Source organism: Hermetia illucens, chromosome 6 (assembly GCF_905115235.1).
Source record: "Hermetia illucens chromosome 6, iHerIll2.2.curated.20191125, whole genome shotgun sequence".
Classification (NCBI taxonomy): domain Eukaryota; kingdom Metazoa; phylum Arthropoda; class Insecta; order Diptera; family Stratiomyidae; genus Hermetia; species Hermetia illucens.
In genome coordinates this window covers 16,864,220-16,879,715 of record NC_051854.1, presented here as the reverse complement: position 1 = coordinate 16,879,715, position 15,496 = coordinate 16,864,220, and the positions used below count along the sequence as shown (strand labels likewise).

At 43.1% G+C, this 15,496-nt stretch overlaps 1 protein-coding gene across 1 annotated transcript in view; it reads right to left on the bottom strand.

The window, feature by feature from the left end:
- Positions 1–323: 323 nt before the first annotated feature.
- LOC119660549 (transmembrane protein 26) overlaps positions 324–15,496 on the bottom strand; it is a 78,843-nt gene continuing 63,670 nt past the window's right edge. The window contains exons 3-9 of the mRNA XM_038069189.1: positions 8,081–8,400; positions 7,656–7,836; positions 7,441–7,592; positions 1,502–1,703; positions 1,362–1,418; positions 1,116–1,289; positions 324–1,062 (exon numbers count right to left, since the gene is read on the bottom strand). Of these exons, the coding sequence (XP_037925117.1) occupies positions 897–1,062; positions 1,116–1,289; positions 1,362–1,418; positions 1,502–1,703; positions 7,441–7,592; positions 7,656–7,836; positions 8,081–8,330 (1,182 nt within the window). The 5' untranslated portion in view covers positions 8,331–8,400 and the 3' untranslated portion in view covers positions 324–896. The remainder of the gene's footprint in view (positions 1,063–1,115; positions 1,290–1,361; positions 1,419–1,501; positions 1,704–7,440; positions 7,593–7,655; positions 7,837–8,080; positions 8,401–15,496) is intronic.

The window sequence follows — 15,496 nt, the reverse complement described above, 5'->3', positions numbered from 1 at the left end:
TTGCCGATCTTCCTTAATGTGTGGCCCATATTTCATTGGAATGCTTTTATACAACACTTTTATTGGTGGCTTAATATTCAAATCTGAGGAGATCGTGCGACAAATCAATTTGGTACATAAAGGGAGCAGGGGATTCTCTGCTAAATGATAAACTCTTCATTTTATCGATTTAGATAAGATACATGGTTCAATGCTATAATCATCCTATTAGTACAAGTTTTTAAAATTACAAAGTATCCCAAGCGTTCTGGCCTTATTTTATGAATACAAATTTGTATATGGAATCACCATTAGGTATTTAATCACCGTTGGGTGCATTCGAATTAAAATATTAACCAATTTTTTATTTCCAAAATTTACTGACTCATATAAGTCAGTGACGTTTTCCTAACATTTCATCGCCTTTTTCCGTAAATTTTATTGCTTGATTTATTATTCATTTCTGGGAAATGTTTCCCCTAATATTGATTTTTTTTTTCAAATAGGCACATTATAAAGTTTTATCATTTTATTTGAAAGAATAGAGGTCTTTGCATTTTTTGGCTAAAAAACTACTTTATTTCGGGAACCAGTTGTCCCCTTCTTCATTGCAGGTCCTTTATTCCTCCAATTAAAAAGTTTAACATTGATTGATATTACAGCGGCATACCGATAATGAGTACATCGATTATTTGCAAGTCCAGCTAATTCGTACAAGTTTGGCGGTCCCCAGAGTTAATTTTCTTTATTTTGCACTCCCGACCAAATCGTCACTCCCTTGACGAAACGAATTATCTAGATTCGACTCTAAAAGTCACTTTTTATGTTGCTTACAGTATTTTTTTCCACTTTAAGGCAACATATTTAAGGCAAAAAATTTCAATTTTGTAAAAAGATACAAGTTTTCGTCCTTACTATTACGAAGATGACGAAGAAGATGAACTAGAACTTGAAGCTCTGGCCCTTTTCGATTTCGACTTCTTGGTTTTCTTCTTCTCAACAATTTCAGATTCCGAAGAAGTTTCGCTGCTATTGGATTCTTCTGTGACTGCTTCAAAATGCTTTTCCTTTGAGGATTGCTTTCTGGAAGTAGAAGGATTTTTAAATTGCGTCCTTATCGTGATTGGAATACTTACTTTTTATCCTTTTTATCTTTCTTGATTTCAACTTCGCTGCTACTTTCAGAACTGCTGGACTTTTTCGAAGGTTTACTCTTGCTTTTCTTCCCTTGCTTTTGTTTCTCATTCTTTACTTTCACAGTTGTATTTTGCGAGCTGGCTGTTGAGTAGCCGGTGTCCTTACGAGTTCTTCTATAAAGTTTGATATTGTTTAATATTGTAAAATAATGGTGTGCAACAATTCACAAAAAAAGGTGATCTTACCGATCCTTCCGACTTTTAACCTTTGTTCCAGCCTCAACATCGCTGTCGTCGCGAGCCCTGAAAATAATTAGAATAAATACTTTTGTTTAGAGCAATAAAAGGCACACATATGGCTCAGTTTTAATCTGTATAAAACCCACCTTTTGTTTTTCCTTTTATCGTACTTCCCAGATATTATGTAGATATTCTCGGATATGTCTTCGTAATCGCTATCACATTTTTTCTTGGCTTTTTTTGTCTTCTTTGGTTTCGACTTCTTAATCTTCCGACTTGATTTGCAATGTTCTGTGTTGACAACGTACAATCGATAAAGTTGCAGAAGGATTACAAGAGTATTTTTACCTAAAATTAAATTATTAATCAAAATACAATTATAATTCTGGCAATGTGGCAAAAATCAGCAGGCGTAACCCCCATGGGAAACATGTTGGAGAGGGTAAAATACAAGGCTGCTGCCGTTCATAGGACGGAGAAGGATGAACTAGTCCTCCAGGTCAAGGCTGACATAGAGGACTACAGAACGATGGACTCGGCAACGAAAAGACTAATGATTTGCGAGTTTTCTTAGGGATCATGCACTCTCTGCACAGAATAGGAATAGAAATGTTACAGCGTTACAACAATTGTCCTGGACAGGGAGCGGTTTCTTGGAGAGGAGCCACTACATCATATATTATAGCGGCTATCGAGTAGGAAAAGAAAATGGCTATGTACTCTATAATTGCGTGACAAATTTCGAAATAGAAACCTCATTAGCGTTCACGTCCCTACAGAGGAGACTGCAGAGTCGGAGGGGGATACTGTCTATGAGGCAGCAGAACAAATCCTCGAAGCATACCCGGGTATGCCGTGAAGATCATACTTGCAGATTGTAATAGACAAGTAGGGATACGTTGACTCCTATAGCTTGCATAAACCAACAATGGATTGCGGATTATTCAACTAACAGTGCCGCACGAAATGGTTGTTGGAAGTCCTTGGTTTGCGTGAGAAGCAGTCCACAAACAAACGTGGACTTCTCCAAACGGGATTACTTTCAACCTAATTGATAGGCCAATGTAGACTCGAATCACTATCATGGTACTCTAAGCGCAATGCTGACCAGATTGCCTCCAACGGTGTACTGTAGTATACCACTACGGTCTTGAACGAAGTGCTCTAACACACCTCAAGGCCCTGGATCCAATATGGATTGTTGCGCCAACGGTTATTATAATGGTGCTTCCAGCTTCAATAACAGCACCACCTCGAATCCCTTCTAACAATCAGGTGAAAGTGAACACTGAAGTCACACACAAGAACACTCTCGGTAATACCCATAAGGATGCAACAATAACCGAAGTTAAGAACAGAAGAATGCTGCATACCGGGCAATGCTGCACTGTCAAACAACAGGAGCGCTTTGTGGGGTAGAGAAGCGACTGCACAGATAGAAAAAAGAAGCTGGGGAGAACCACCAGGTCTGTGAACTTGAAAAGTATAGAGAGCAACCGCACCAGGCGCGAAAGTATTACCAATAAGTTAACGAATGGATTCATCTTAATGCACATTCTGCCGAATCGAAGAGAGAAATGTGAATTCCAACTGTGTGACAATATTGCAGCGATGGGTTAAGCGAGGCACAAGCAGTATGTGCAATCAGCGGTTTAAAAATCACAAGTCGTCAGGAGCGGATGGACTTACAGCCGAACCGATTATGGAGGCAAGTAACTACACCAAGCGGTTTATCAAATCATGGTGTGGTATAAAGAATAAATGTCTGATCACTGGCAACGAGGCATTATCGGCCCAGAGTTTCTCTGTGCGGCAAGCAATGCAAACTCTAAATCAGTTGCACTATCTTTTCATCGACTTCAAGACCGCCTATGATAGATAGATCGATAGAACTTTATATGGCCATGAGGGAATTCGGTATCCCGGCTAAATAGACTGACTAGGCTGACTTTGAAAAATGTGCGAGGCCAGATGAAAGCAGAGAGAGATCATTCAACATCAATAACGGTCTAGGATAAAAGTCCCGAAAAAAGTGATCCCTGATGTTGAAATAAAGTGCGAAAGGCACCATCGTCTTCAAGTCCACCGAACTACTAGCCAGTGCCGACGATATCGACATTCTGGGAAGAACAATCCGTGATGTAGAATCCATCTTCATTCAGATTGGCCAGGCGGCGCGAGATTTCGGGCTGCACGATTATTGGCAGCCAACAGAGCCTATTTTAGCTTACAAAAACTGTTTTGCTGGAAACGTCGCACCATAGGGTTAAACTCCTAACTGTACAAGGCAAAAATCTTGCCAGTCTATTCCTTGAAGATTTAGCTTCTTAACTAGAAAAATTGCAAACTATTTGCCGTTGGAGAGAAGAATATTTCCAAGACGATTCCGTAGGCTATATAACATCGAAATTTGTGAGCGATACCGCGACCGTCTGTAGGCGGATCACTTCTTTACTAAGGAAGGCCTAAGCCGGCTACCGTTTCTTGCGGTCATAGGGAAGTATAGGACCCAGGGCGAAACATGGATTCGTACACACGATGGAGCATAAAACCTGGGAAACGCCTGCTGAACCAACACCAATAGCTCTACTATCAAACCCTATCTCCACCTCCACGTGGTGATCGCTGGGAGTTCTCTCTTCATGAAAAACTGCAGACGGGGTCTCATGCGCCTAAAAACGTAACAAAATGTACCAACTGGTCCTCCAGGTTAGGGGTTGGGTAGGGCTGACAACCCTATACGGAAAACCGATGTTACGAAGCCACGAAAGGACCCTCGGAGAGGATGGATTGGACCGACGAACTCGGCAATGACAACGGATTAACGATTTGCGCATTTTCTCATGAAACGTGCGCTCCCTGTCCAGAGCAAATACTGCTAAGCAGCTAGCCGATACCCTGTCCCAATATAAGGCTGATGTTACAAGAGATGCGATGGACAGGGGGCGGTTTCCTGGAGAAGAGTCGCTACACCATATAGTATAGCGGCCATCCAGTAAACCATGTGCTCGGAGTAGTTCTTAGTCAGCCAAAAAATGAAACCTGCTGTTATTGGCTTTGAAAATATAAACGAAAGCCTATGCACTCTGCGTTTGCGAGGCAAGTTTTTACATATCATCCTCACTAACGTTCACGCCCCTACAGAGGAGACTGCAGAGTCGGAGAAGGATACCTTCTACGAGACAGTAGAACGAGCCCTCGAAGCCTGTCCCAGATATGATATTAAAATCATACTTGGGGATTTTAACAGCCAAGTAGGGAAGAAGCCCGTATTCAGGCGAGACGATGGCTCCCATAGCTTACACGAAAAAACAAATGATAACGAACTGCGGATTATTCAGTTAGCAGGGTCACACGAAATGGTTGTTGGAAGTACCTGGTTTGCGCGGAAAACGGTCCACAAACATACGTGGGCTTCTCCAGACGGGAACACTTTCAACTAAATTGACCACATGCTGATTGAACGCCGCCACCTCTCAGTCTTGATGAATATCAGAACATATAGGGGGCCAATACAGACTCGGACGACTATCTCGTTGGCATAGTGCTCCGAGCTCGAATTTCGATACCACCTACAATCCCCTTTGACAATTAAGTGAGAGTGAATACCGAAGCCATTCACAAGACAGCTCTCCGTAACACCTATAAGGGCGAAATGGATGCTGCAATAACCGCAGTCAACAGAGATCCTGGAGATGAAGCATCAACAAATGATCTTCACAACCACGTGAAGAGCGCTATTATTGATACGGCTACAAAGATACTTGGCCCCAGCCGCCAGAAAAGTCAGAACGGCCGGTTTGACGATGAATGTAAGCTAGCTATGGAACGGAAGAATGCTGCATACCGAGTAATGCTGCATTCTCAAAGCACGCGGGCACGCGCAGAGACTTATCAGGAACTCCGTCGAGCGAAGAAACGGCTTCACAGACGAAAAAAGGAAGCCTCGGAGAACCAACAAGTCTGTGAACTTGAAAAGTACAGGGAGGAATTGCACCAGGCGCGCAAGTTTTACCAAGAAGTCAGCAGGATGAAGTCTTATATACCTCGACGCTCATCCTGCCGAGACAAAGAGGGAAATCTGATTTCTGACAGAATGGGCATGTTGGAGCGATGGGTATTTGATGAACTGCTTAACAACCAAAATATCAGCGAGTTGGAGGTCCCCCAACTGAAGACGATGGACAAATACTGGCACCACCAAGCATAGAAGAAATAGTCCGTGCAGTTCACCGGTTTAAAAACCATAAGTCGCCAGGAGCCGATGGAATTACAGCCGAATTGGTTAAATATGGAGGCGACCAGTTACACCAAGTGGTTCATCAGCTTGTGCTCAAGGTATGGGACAGCGAATCAATGCCTGACGATTGGCAACGAGGCATAATCTGTCTCATACATAAAAAGGGAGATATCACACGGTGCAGCAATTATAGAGATATCACGTTGCTGAGTACCATCTATAAGATGTTCTCCGCTATCTTGCTAGGCCGGATAGCCCCATACGCCCAGAACATAATTGGCCCATACCAAAGAGGCTTCACTTCAGGCAAATCAGCAACAGATCAGATTTTCTCTCTGCGACAAGCGATGGAAAAACTGTTGGAATATGGACACCAGTTGCACCATCTATTCATCGACTTTAAAGCCGCCTATGATAGCGTAGCCAGGGTAAAACTGTACACGGCCATGAGAGAATTCGGTATCCCGACCAAATTGATAAGACTGACTAGGCTGACCCTGACCAATGTGTGAGGCCAGATAAAAGCAGCAGGATCACTCTCAAGACTATTTGACATCAACAACGGTCTGCGACAAGGGGATGCCCTATCATGCGTCCTCTTTAACCTGGCCCTCGAGAAAGTGATCCGTGATGCTGAGGTAAATGCAAGAAGTACGATCCTCTTTAAGTCCACCCAACTACTGGCCTATGCTGACGATATCGACATCATGGGAAGAACAACCCAAGATGTATAGTCTACCTTCATCCAGATCAAGCAGGCGGCGCGAGATCTTGGGCTGCACATTAATAAAGGCAACACAAAATATATGATGGCAACGTCAGCACCAAAAACCAACTAACCAACAACATCAAACCGCACGGGTCAAACGGGAAGAATAAAGATAGGAGAATACAACTTCGAGATCGTTGATAATTTCTCCTATCTAGGGTCGAAAATCACAACCGATAACAGCTACGTTGATGAAATCCGTGCACGGTTGTTGTCAGCCAACAGAGCCCATTTTAGCTTACAAAAACTGTTCCGCTCGAAACGTCTCACTATAGGATGAAAGCTCTTACTGTACAAGACAATGATCTTGCCAGTCGTCATGTATTCCTCGGAGACTTAGGTTGTTAGCAAAAAGAATTGCGAACTCTTGACCGCGTTCGAGAGAAGAATCCTCCGAAGAATTTTTTGCACCCTACATGAGGATGGACGATTCCGTAGCCTACATAACGACGAAATCTATGAGCGATACAATGACCGTCCGGTTGTGGATAAAATCCGGCTTAATAGGTTGCGATGGGCGGGTCACTTAATCCGTATGGATGAGGATGATTCAGCCCGGAAAGTCTATAAGGGCAATATCTATGGTAGAAAAAGAAGACGTAGCAGACCCTGGCTAAAATGGAGCGATGGCGTAAGTCAGGACGCCAGACAGCTTACATCCCTAATATCGAATTGGTGGACATCAGCGCAAAACCGGGGTGTCTGGAGTTCCTTATTAAGGTAGGCCTAGCTTAGTCCGGACACCGGTTGTTACGCGGTTGATCTCACATCAGACATTATCGACTAGGAGAGTATTGAAAAGAATGAACTCCCAGCGAATCCGCTGATCCCAAAGTTTAAAATAATTTCTCAAAATATTCAATGTTCAGTGCTCTGGCACAAGTGTTTCTTGTAGCTGGGGATTTCAGTACATACATCATAGAACACTACCAAAATGAGCTGAAAATATCAGAAAAGGATTGACTAGAAAGAACCACAATTGGAAAAGAATATTCTTGACTTCAGCGAAGAGATAAAATGCCTCAAAAGGAACCGCTATTATCTACATACTTATATAATATTATGATTTTACTTACACGTGAAGAACACATTCATATAATTGATAATTTTATAATGAACTATTATTAATAATCGAAACGCCAGAAATGGAGCATCCTGCAATATAACGTTCAAGACAATTCCCCACACATCAATTCCACAGCAGCAACCATTGCAACAGTCGTTTGTTCTGAAATTAAATATTCCATCCTCATTTCATGTGAATATTTCAAAAATATCCTTGACAGCTTACTCATCCTGATTACTGGTGCTTCCACCTCGAGGCTTCCGAGCTCGCGTTGCTGATAGGACGATTGTAAATTGCATCAGACTCCAGGACCAGATTCCGAGCGTCAGTAAAACAAGCAAAGGCACATTCGATATTGACTCGTCCTTGTACGAATCGAAAAATTCAATGATATCAGCTGCAGTACCTGAATTATGGATTTGAAGGTGAAATACAGTCAAGCCCATACAAATGGGTAAATTAATTGTTGCGTATGAAACTTGACTGGTTAGTAAATTGAAGCAGGTGCTCGCACTGAATCAAGCAATGCGAAATGTAATTTTGTGGATCAATTGCCGCGGCATTGAAGAGCAAGGCCAACGAGCAATATTTATTTAAATTCTGGTTTCGTTGTATTAGCAACAATTTTTTTACAAATGATTTATAATTACCAATATAAACTAGCAAAAGTTGGCTTAATTGATCTCTTGTTAAATCACCCTTCGGCAGCAACCAACGCCCAATGATGAGAATTAACATAAGAAATTGTTCAATTAGAGTTATCCACATTTTTGGGTCCAATTTGATACGCGGCACATCTAGGTTGACTCCAAACAGTTGGTTGAGTTGCCTTAAATTTGCTTCCACATTTCCTAAGGTGATATTTACAGCGTACTTTCCGATGTTCATTCGTTGCTCCATTTTGTCGAGTTCGAGTAGCCATATTGCTGGAACAACGCTGCTCAGGTAGAGGAAAACGGATGGACAAAACCTGCGGAAAAAGTATCACCTTAATAGACCAATGGCCATTTAAGTTGAATGAAATCTAAATATTTAAAAATGAAAATAAGATTAAACAAGTGTCGAATCCAGGTCATCCGCAAAGGTCATCACGAGCCGCATGCCGGACATAGCATTGGTGACCTCCACATCGAAGCTATGACGGAAGCAGACTTCTACAAGTACCTAGGAATTCTACAAGGAATCCATCTCGAGTTGGTGATCTGAAGGATGCTCTGCTGTCCGAATTCCTGCGACGTGTAAAGCTGCTGCTGAAATCGCATCTCTCGGGGAAGAAAAACATAAGCGCGTTGAATGTATTCGCTATCCCTTCACCGGCTTATACACTCGGAATGTTGCCGTGGACGAAGACCGATCTGGAAAACGTCCAGCGGCGGATACGGACAACTATGCCGAGGAGCGGATGACCTGCCTCGTGACATCGGAGGTAGGGGCGTGATTGACGTGGCGGCACAACATCATCGCCAAGTCGACTCACTGTGCGCTTATTTTTAGTGCAAGCGAGTCCCTTGCATGCGGTTGTCTGTAAGGCAGACTGTGGGCTAACTCCACTAAACTTGAAGGATCGATCTTTCAATCCTCTGAGTGGGGTGAAGTCGGACCAAGAGTGGATCGATGAATGGAAGTCGAAGTCAATACCCAGTAAATGCGTGAATTGTCTTTGACAGCCATTTGTCGATTTGCATTTGTCGAACAGATGGCTGTGTGCTGGGGAACTCTTTGCAGAGACGGAGGGTTTCATGTGTGCCATTCAGGACGGCGTGGTCGCCACCCGAGCTTATAAAAAGTTCATCATGAAAGAACGGGTGGAGAACGACCAGAGCAGAAGTTGTGATTTTCCGTTCGAGACGTTAGACCACGTCATTTCTAGCTGTACTGTTATGGCAGCGGTCCAATACATTATCAGGCATAATGCTGTATGCAAAGTTATCCATCAAAACCTTGCATACAAGCATGGGCTGATTACGAGAACATGTCCGGTTTTTTGATAGTTCTGCTTCCAGCATGTATTGGATGTTGCAGTGAGTTCTCAACGGATTCTCCCATTGGCCTAAGGTCGACCACCACGACCAGCGCCCCTTTATTTTTTAAGTAGGTAGGATCGTCCGAACTTAAAGGCTTGGCACTTAGTGCTAGTGTTAGGTAAAATCCGGCATCCGTTGGCAGGACCTGGTCGAAGAGGTGAATGGTGACCCGTGTGGACTCGGTTATAAACTAATAATAATAATCGTTGGCGTAACAATCCAATTGGATCAGGGCCTTGAAGTGTGTTAAAGCACTTCATTCAAGGCCGTAACGGTACACTACAGCACACGGTAGGAGGTAATGTGGTCAGCATTGTGCTCGCCCGAGATTATTACTCTGGTTTGGCTCAGATTTCACTGCCACTAGTGAGAGTCCAGAGGATTTCCAACCTCAAAGTTGGAGGACTTGGACAACACTTTCTAGGAGCTTTTGTTTCCATTTTAAATAAAGTTATATGTTTGGCTGAATTAGTTAACCTTTCAAGGGCCTCCAGATTTCAGTTCGGTTTAGAACTTGCATTAATGACGCATAGTGTACCCTAAATTAACGATAAATACACTCATTACCGAATTGATTATCACTTTGACCCCTTCACGTTCAATTCAATGGACACTGCAAGGAAGAACGGGGATACCAGTACCACCATAGACACGATGATCAGGAGACACGCACGAAGGTTAGAACGTAATAATCTCACTACGATGATGAAATTCGCGCACGGTTGTTGTCAGCCGACAGAGCTTATTTCAGCTTACAAAAACTGTTCCGCTCGGAACGTCTCATCATTGGAGCAAAACTCTTACTGTACAAGACAATGATCTTGCCAGTCCTCATGTATTCCTCGGAGACCTGGGTTCTTAGCAAGAAGAATTACGAACTCTTGGCCGCGTTCGAGAGAAGAATCCTCTGAAGAATTTTTGGCCCCCTACATGAGGATGGACGATTTCGTAGCCTACATAACAACGAAATCTATGAGCAATACCATGACCGTCAGGTTGTGGATAAAATCCGGCTCAATAGGTTACGGTGGGCGGGTCACTTAATCCGTATGGATGAGGATGATCCCACCCGGAAAGTCTATAAGGGCAATATCTATGGTAGAAAAAGAAGACGAGGCAGACCCTGCCTAAGATGGAGCGTTGGCGTAGGTCAGGACGCCAGACAGCTTTAGGGATATCCAATTGGTGGACCTCGGCGCAAAATCGGAGCGTCTGGAGTTCCTTATTAAGGCAGGCCTAGACCGGATACCGGTTGTTGCGCTGTTGATGATGATGATGATGAATCTCACTACACTGTACACCCAAAAATCGACCTCTACCGCACTAAAAAGATCAAGTGTCACCTTCTCAAATCTCTCCAAGCATATAAAACGGACATTGAAAAGATTCGACATTCAACTGACAGGATCAAGTCGTATATACCAGCTAAAACCCCAGCTGGCTAGGGAAAAGGACCAAAATACGGTAGAGGAGATGACCGGTATATATAAAATTGCTTGCTCAGACTGTCCGAAGGTGTATATCGGACAAACGAAAAACCTGGTAACTACTAGATTTAGGGAGCATATGAAGGAGGCAGAGTTGGTTGTCAAGTACTCCCAAAAACCTACAAAATCTATGGTGGCTAAACATATCGTGCAATGCGGCCATAAAATAAGCGCCGATGATTTGAAAGTGTTAAAACAGGTAAGAAAAATTAACCAGCTGGATGCCTACGAAAGCTTATTCATTAGCAAACAGCCGGTAGATACTAGGTTCAATTCAGATCTAGGCAATTGCTATTCACCATTATTTAAAAAAAAAAATTAAAAAAAAAAACTAAAAAATCTCTTCCTCTTTCAGGATAGATAAATAAGCCTTTAAAGTGTAATTAAATATTTCTTAATTTACAGGATTTAGATATAAGTCTTAAAAAACTAATGTAGCCATTACCCACTGATGAGCAGACTTGTTAGCACTGATGAAAGGAACAAGTGAACCCTAGTGAATAAGAAAAAAACATGTTTTGGGGGGATAGTGGGTACCATTGCATTATATAATTCGGAGTTGTTGGTCTTTCTCAAAGTTTAACTAGCACATTGAAAGACCAACAACTCCGAATTATGTGATGCAATGGTATACTAATAACGAGGAAAGATACACTTTAATTAGAGATAAGATTGACAGGTGGTATATTCCTATCCATTAACTGAATTGAACCATTTCTTATATCTATTTACGGATTCTGAAATTTAGTCGCAGCAAACAAACAAAAGGGTAGTATAGGTCCCAGGGCGAAACGTGGATTGGTACCCACGATGGAGCATAAAACCTAGAAAAAAACGCTTGCAGAACCAACACCAACAGCTCTACTACCAAACCCTATCTCCACCTCTACGTGGTGATCGCTGGAAGCTCTTCCTTAACGAAAAGCTGCAGACGGAGAAGGATGGAGACGAGTCTCTCGCGCCTAAAAACGGGACAAATTGTACCAGCTGATCCTCCAGGTTGGGGGTTGGGTAGGGCTGACAATCCTACACGGAAAACAACTTGTTACGAAGCCACATTAGGAGCCTCGGACGGATTACACAACGACGAAACCGGCAACGACAAAGGAATAACGATTTGCGCACTTTCTCGTGGAATGTGCGCTCCTTGTACAGAGATGAAGCTGCTGAGCAGCTAGCGGACACCCTGTCCCAATATAGGGCTGATGTAACAGCGTTACAGGAGATGCGTTGGACAGGGACCGGTTTCCTGGAGAAGAGTCACTACACCATATATTATAGTGGCCATCCAGGAAACCATGTGCTCGGAGTAGGTTTCTTAGTCAGCCAAAAATGAAACCTGCCTTTGTCGGCTTTGAAAACATAAGCGAACGGCTATGCACTCTGCGTTTGCGAGGCAAGTAAGCTTCATTAACTTTCACGCCCCTACAGAGGAGACTGCAGAGTCGGAGAAGGATACCTTCTACGAGGCAGTAGAACGAATCCTCGAAGACTGTCCCAGTGTCACACGAAATAGTTTGCGCGGAAAGTGGTCCACAAACATACATGGGCCTCTCCAGACGGGACCACTTTCAACCAAATTGAGCATGTGTTGATCGAACCTCGCCACCTCTCAGGCTTGATCAATGTCAGAACATATAGGGAGCCAATATAGACTCGGATCACTATCTCATTGGCATAGTGTTCCGAGCTCGAATAACAACACCACCCAAAATCCCCTCTGACAATCAGGTGAGAGTTAACACTGAAGCCATCCACAACACAGTCCTCCGCGCAAACTATAAGAGGGAAATGGATGCCGCAATAACCGCAGTCAACAGAGGACCTGGAGATGAAACATCAACAAATGATCTTCACAACCACCTGCAGAACGTTATCATTGATACGGCCACAAACATACTTGGCCCCAGCCGCAAAAGGAGTGGGAACGGCTGGTTTGACGATGAATGTAAGCTAGCAACGGAACGGAAGAATTCTGCACACCGAGTAATGTTGCATTCTCAAAGAACGCGGGCACGCGCAGAGACTTATCACGAACTTCGTCGAGCGGAGAAGCGACTTCACAGACGGAAAAAGGAAGCCTGGGAGAACCAACAAGTCTGTGAACTAGAAAAGTACAGGGAGCAATCACACCAGGCGCGCAAGTCTTACCAACAAGTCAGCAGGGCAGGCAGAGAAAGAGGGAAATCTGATTTCCGACAGAATGGGCATATTGGAGCGATGAGCTACTGAACAACCAGATCATCGGCGAGTTGGAGGTCCCGCCAACTGAAAACGACTGACAAATACTGCCACCACCAAGTATAGGGGAAACAGTCCGTGCAATTCATCGGCTAAAAAATCATAAGTCGCCAGGAGCTGATGGAATTACAGCGGAATTGGTTAAATATGGAGGCGACCAGTTACACCAAGTGGTTCAGCGAATCAATGCCTGACGATTGGGTACGAGGCATTATCTGTCTCATACATAAAAAGGGAGATATCACACAGTGCAGCAATTATAGAGGCATCACGTTGCTGAGTACCGTCTATAAGATATTCTCCACTATCTTGCTAGGCCGAATAGCCCCATACGCCCAGAACATCATTGGCCCATACCAAAGACGCTTCACTCCAGGCAAATCAGTAACAAATCAGATTTTCTCTCTGCGGCAAGCGATGCAAAAACTGTTGGAATATGGACATCAGTTGCACCATATATTCATCGACTTTAAAGCCGCCTATGATAGCATAGCCAGGGTAAAACTGTACACGGCCATGAGAGAATTCGGTATCCCGACGAAATTGATAAGACTGACTAGGCTGACCCTGACCAATATGTGAGGCCAGATAAAAGCAGCAGGATCACTCTCAAGACCATTCGACATCAACAACGGTCTACGACAAGGGGATGCCCTATCATGCGTCCTCTTTAACCTGGCCCTCGAGAAAGTGATCCGTGATTCTGAGGTAAATGCAAGAGGTACGATCCTCTTTAAGTCCACTCAACTACTGGCCTATTCTGACGATATCGACATAATTGAAAAAACCACCCGAGACATACAAACTGCCTTCATCCAGATCGAGGAGCGGCGCGAGATCTTGGGCTGCACATCAATGAGGGCAACACAAAATATATGGTGGCAACCTCAGCACCGAAAACCAACCAACCAGCAACATCAAACCGCATTGGTCAAACGGGAAGAGTAAAGATAGAAGAGTATAACTTCGACACCGTTGATAATTTCTCCGATCAAGGGTCGAAAATCACAATCGATAACAGTTACAATGATGAAATCCGCACACGGTTGTTGTCAGCCAACAGAGCCTATTTCAGCTTACAAAAACTGTTCCGCTCAAAACGTCTCACCATAGGGTCAAAGCTCTTACTGTACAGGACAATGATCTTTCTAGTCCTCATGTATTCCTCGGAGACCTGGGTTCTTAGCAAGAAGAATTGCGAACTCTTGGCCGCTTTCGAGAGAAGAATCCTCCGAAGAATTTTTGGGCCCCCGATTCCGTAGCCTACATAACGACGAAATCTATGAGTGATACTACAACCATCCGGTTGTGGATAAAATCCGGCTCAATAGGTTACGGTGGGCGGGTCACTTAATCGATATGGATGAGGATGATCCAGCCCGGAACGTCTGTAAGGGCAATATCTATGATAGAAAAAGAAGACGAAGCAGACCCTGCCTAAGATGGAGCGATGGCGTAAGTCAGGAGGAGAATGTGGTTAGTAAAAATAATCATTTCAACAGTTCCTCTCCAAAACGAAAGAAAATGGATTTCTATCTTTTAATTTCCTAACTTTAGGAGTGTGAATATATGCTGAGGACGCATTATTAATTATACTCATTTCTTACAGCTTTAACCCGATGTCATTCGATAATGACTATCTCAGCGGGTTTTCAAAATTATGAAGTGTAATTTCTCTACGTAGTCTTTCCAACAAATTTTTCATAACGCTCTGCGTGAGACAGTTGACCTAGACCTAAATACAGGTATATTGCCATTGCCATATGTGATTTTATAAATCGCGAATTTTTCGTCATTGTGCTCAGCACTTTGGAAGCTTCCCAATCATGAAAAAAGTTACTCACAATTTTTCATCATACCTCTGACTATAAAAGATTTTAACTTTATAATTGACTTACTTCGGTGCTTTGAATTGGATTATTGTAATCCAGGGACTTTGAATGGAGTCAAAAGGCTACGTCTCTCGAAATGCATTATGGAGTTATGGATCATTTCAATGAGTGGTGACAAATAAGGTTAGAAGACCCAGAGGTAAATTATAATGAAGTGAAAAGGATATTGTGATTGTACTGACAATTGTATGTTGCAAAGAATTTTGAGAGGATGTAGATATTAATCAACGAGTTTGGAAGACCAAAGTATAAAGGCGACTTAGTAGATCTATCAAAAGTTTGTGTTTGAATATGCTCTGCTGCTAGATGTTAGACATCTTCAATAGTCAATAAGCCCCAAGTTACAATTACAATTTATATAATTGTGACCAGCACGACTGGATAAGTTTTTGTAGTTCTATGATAAATGTGACACAACATGA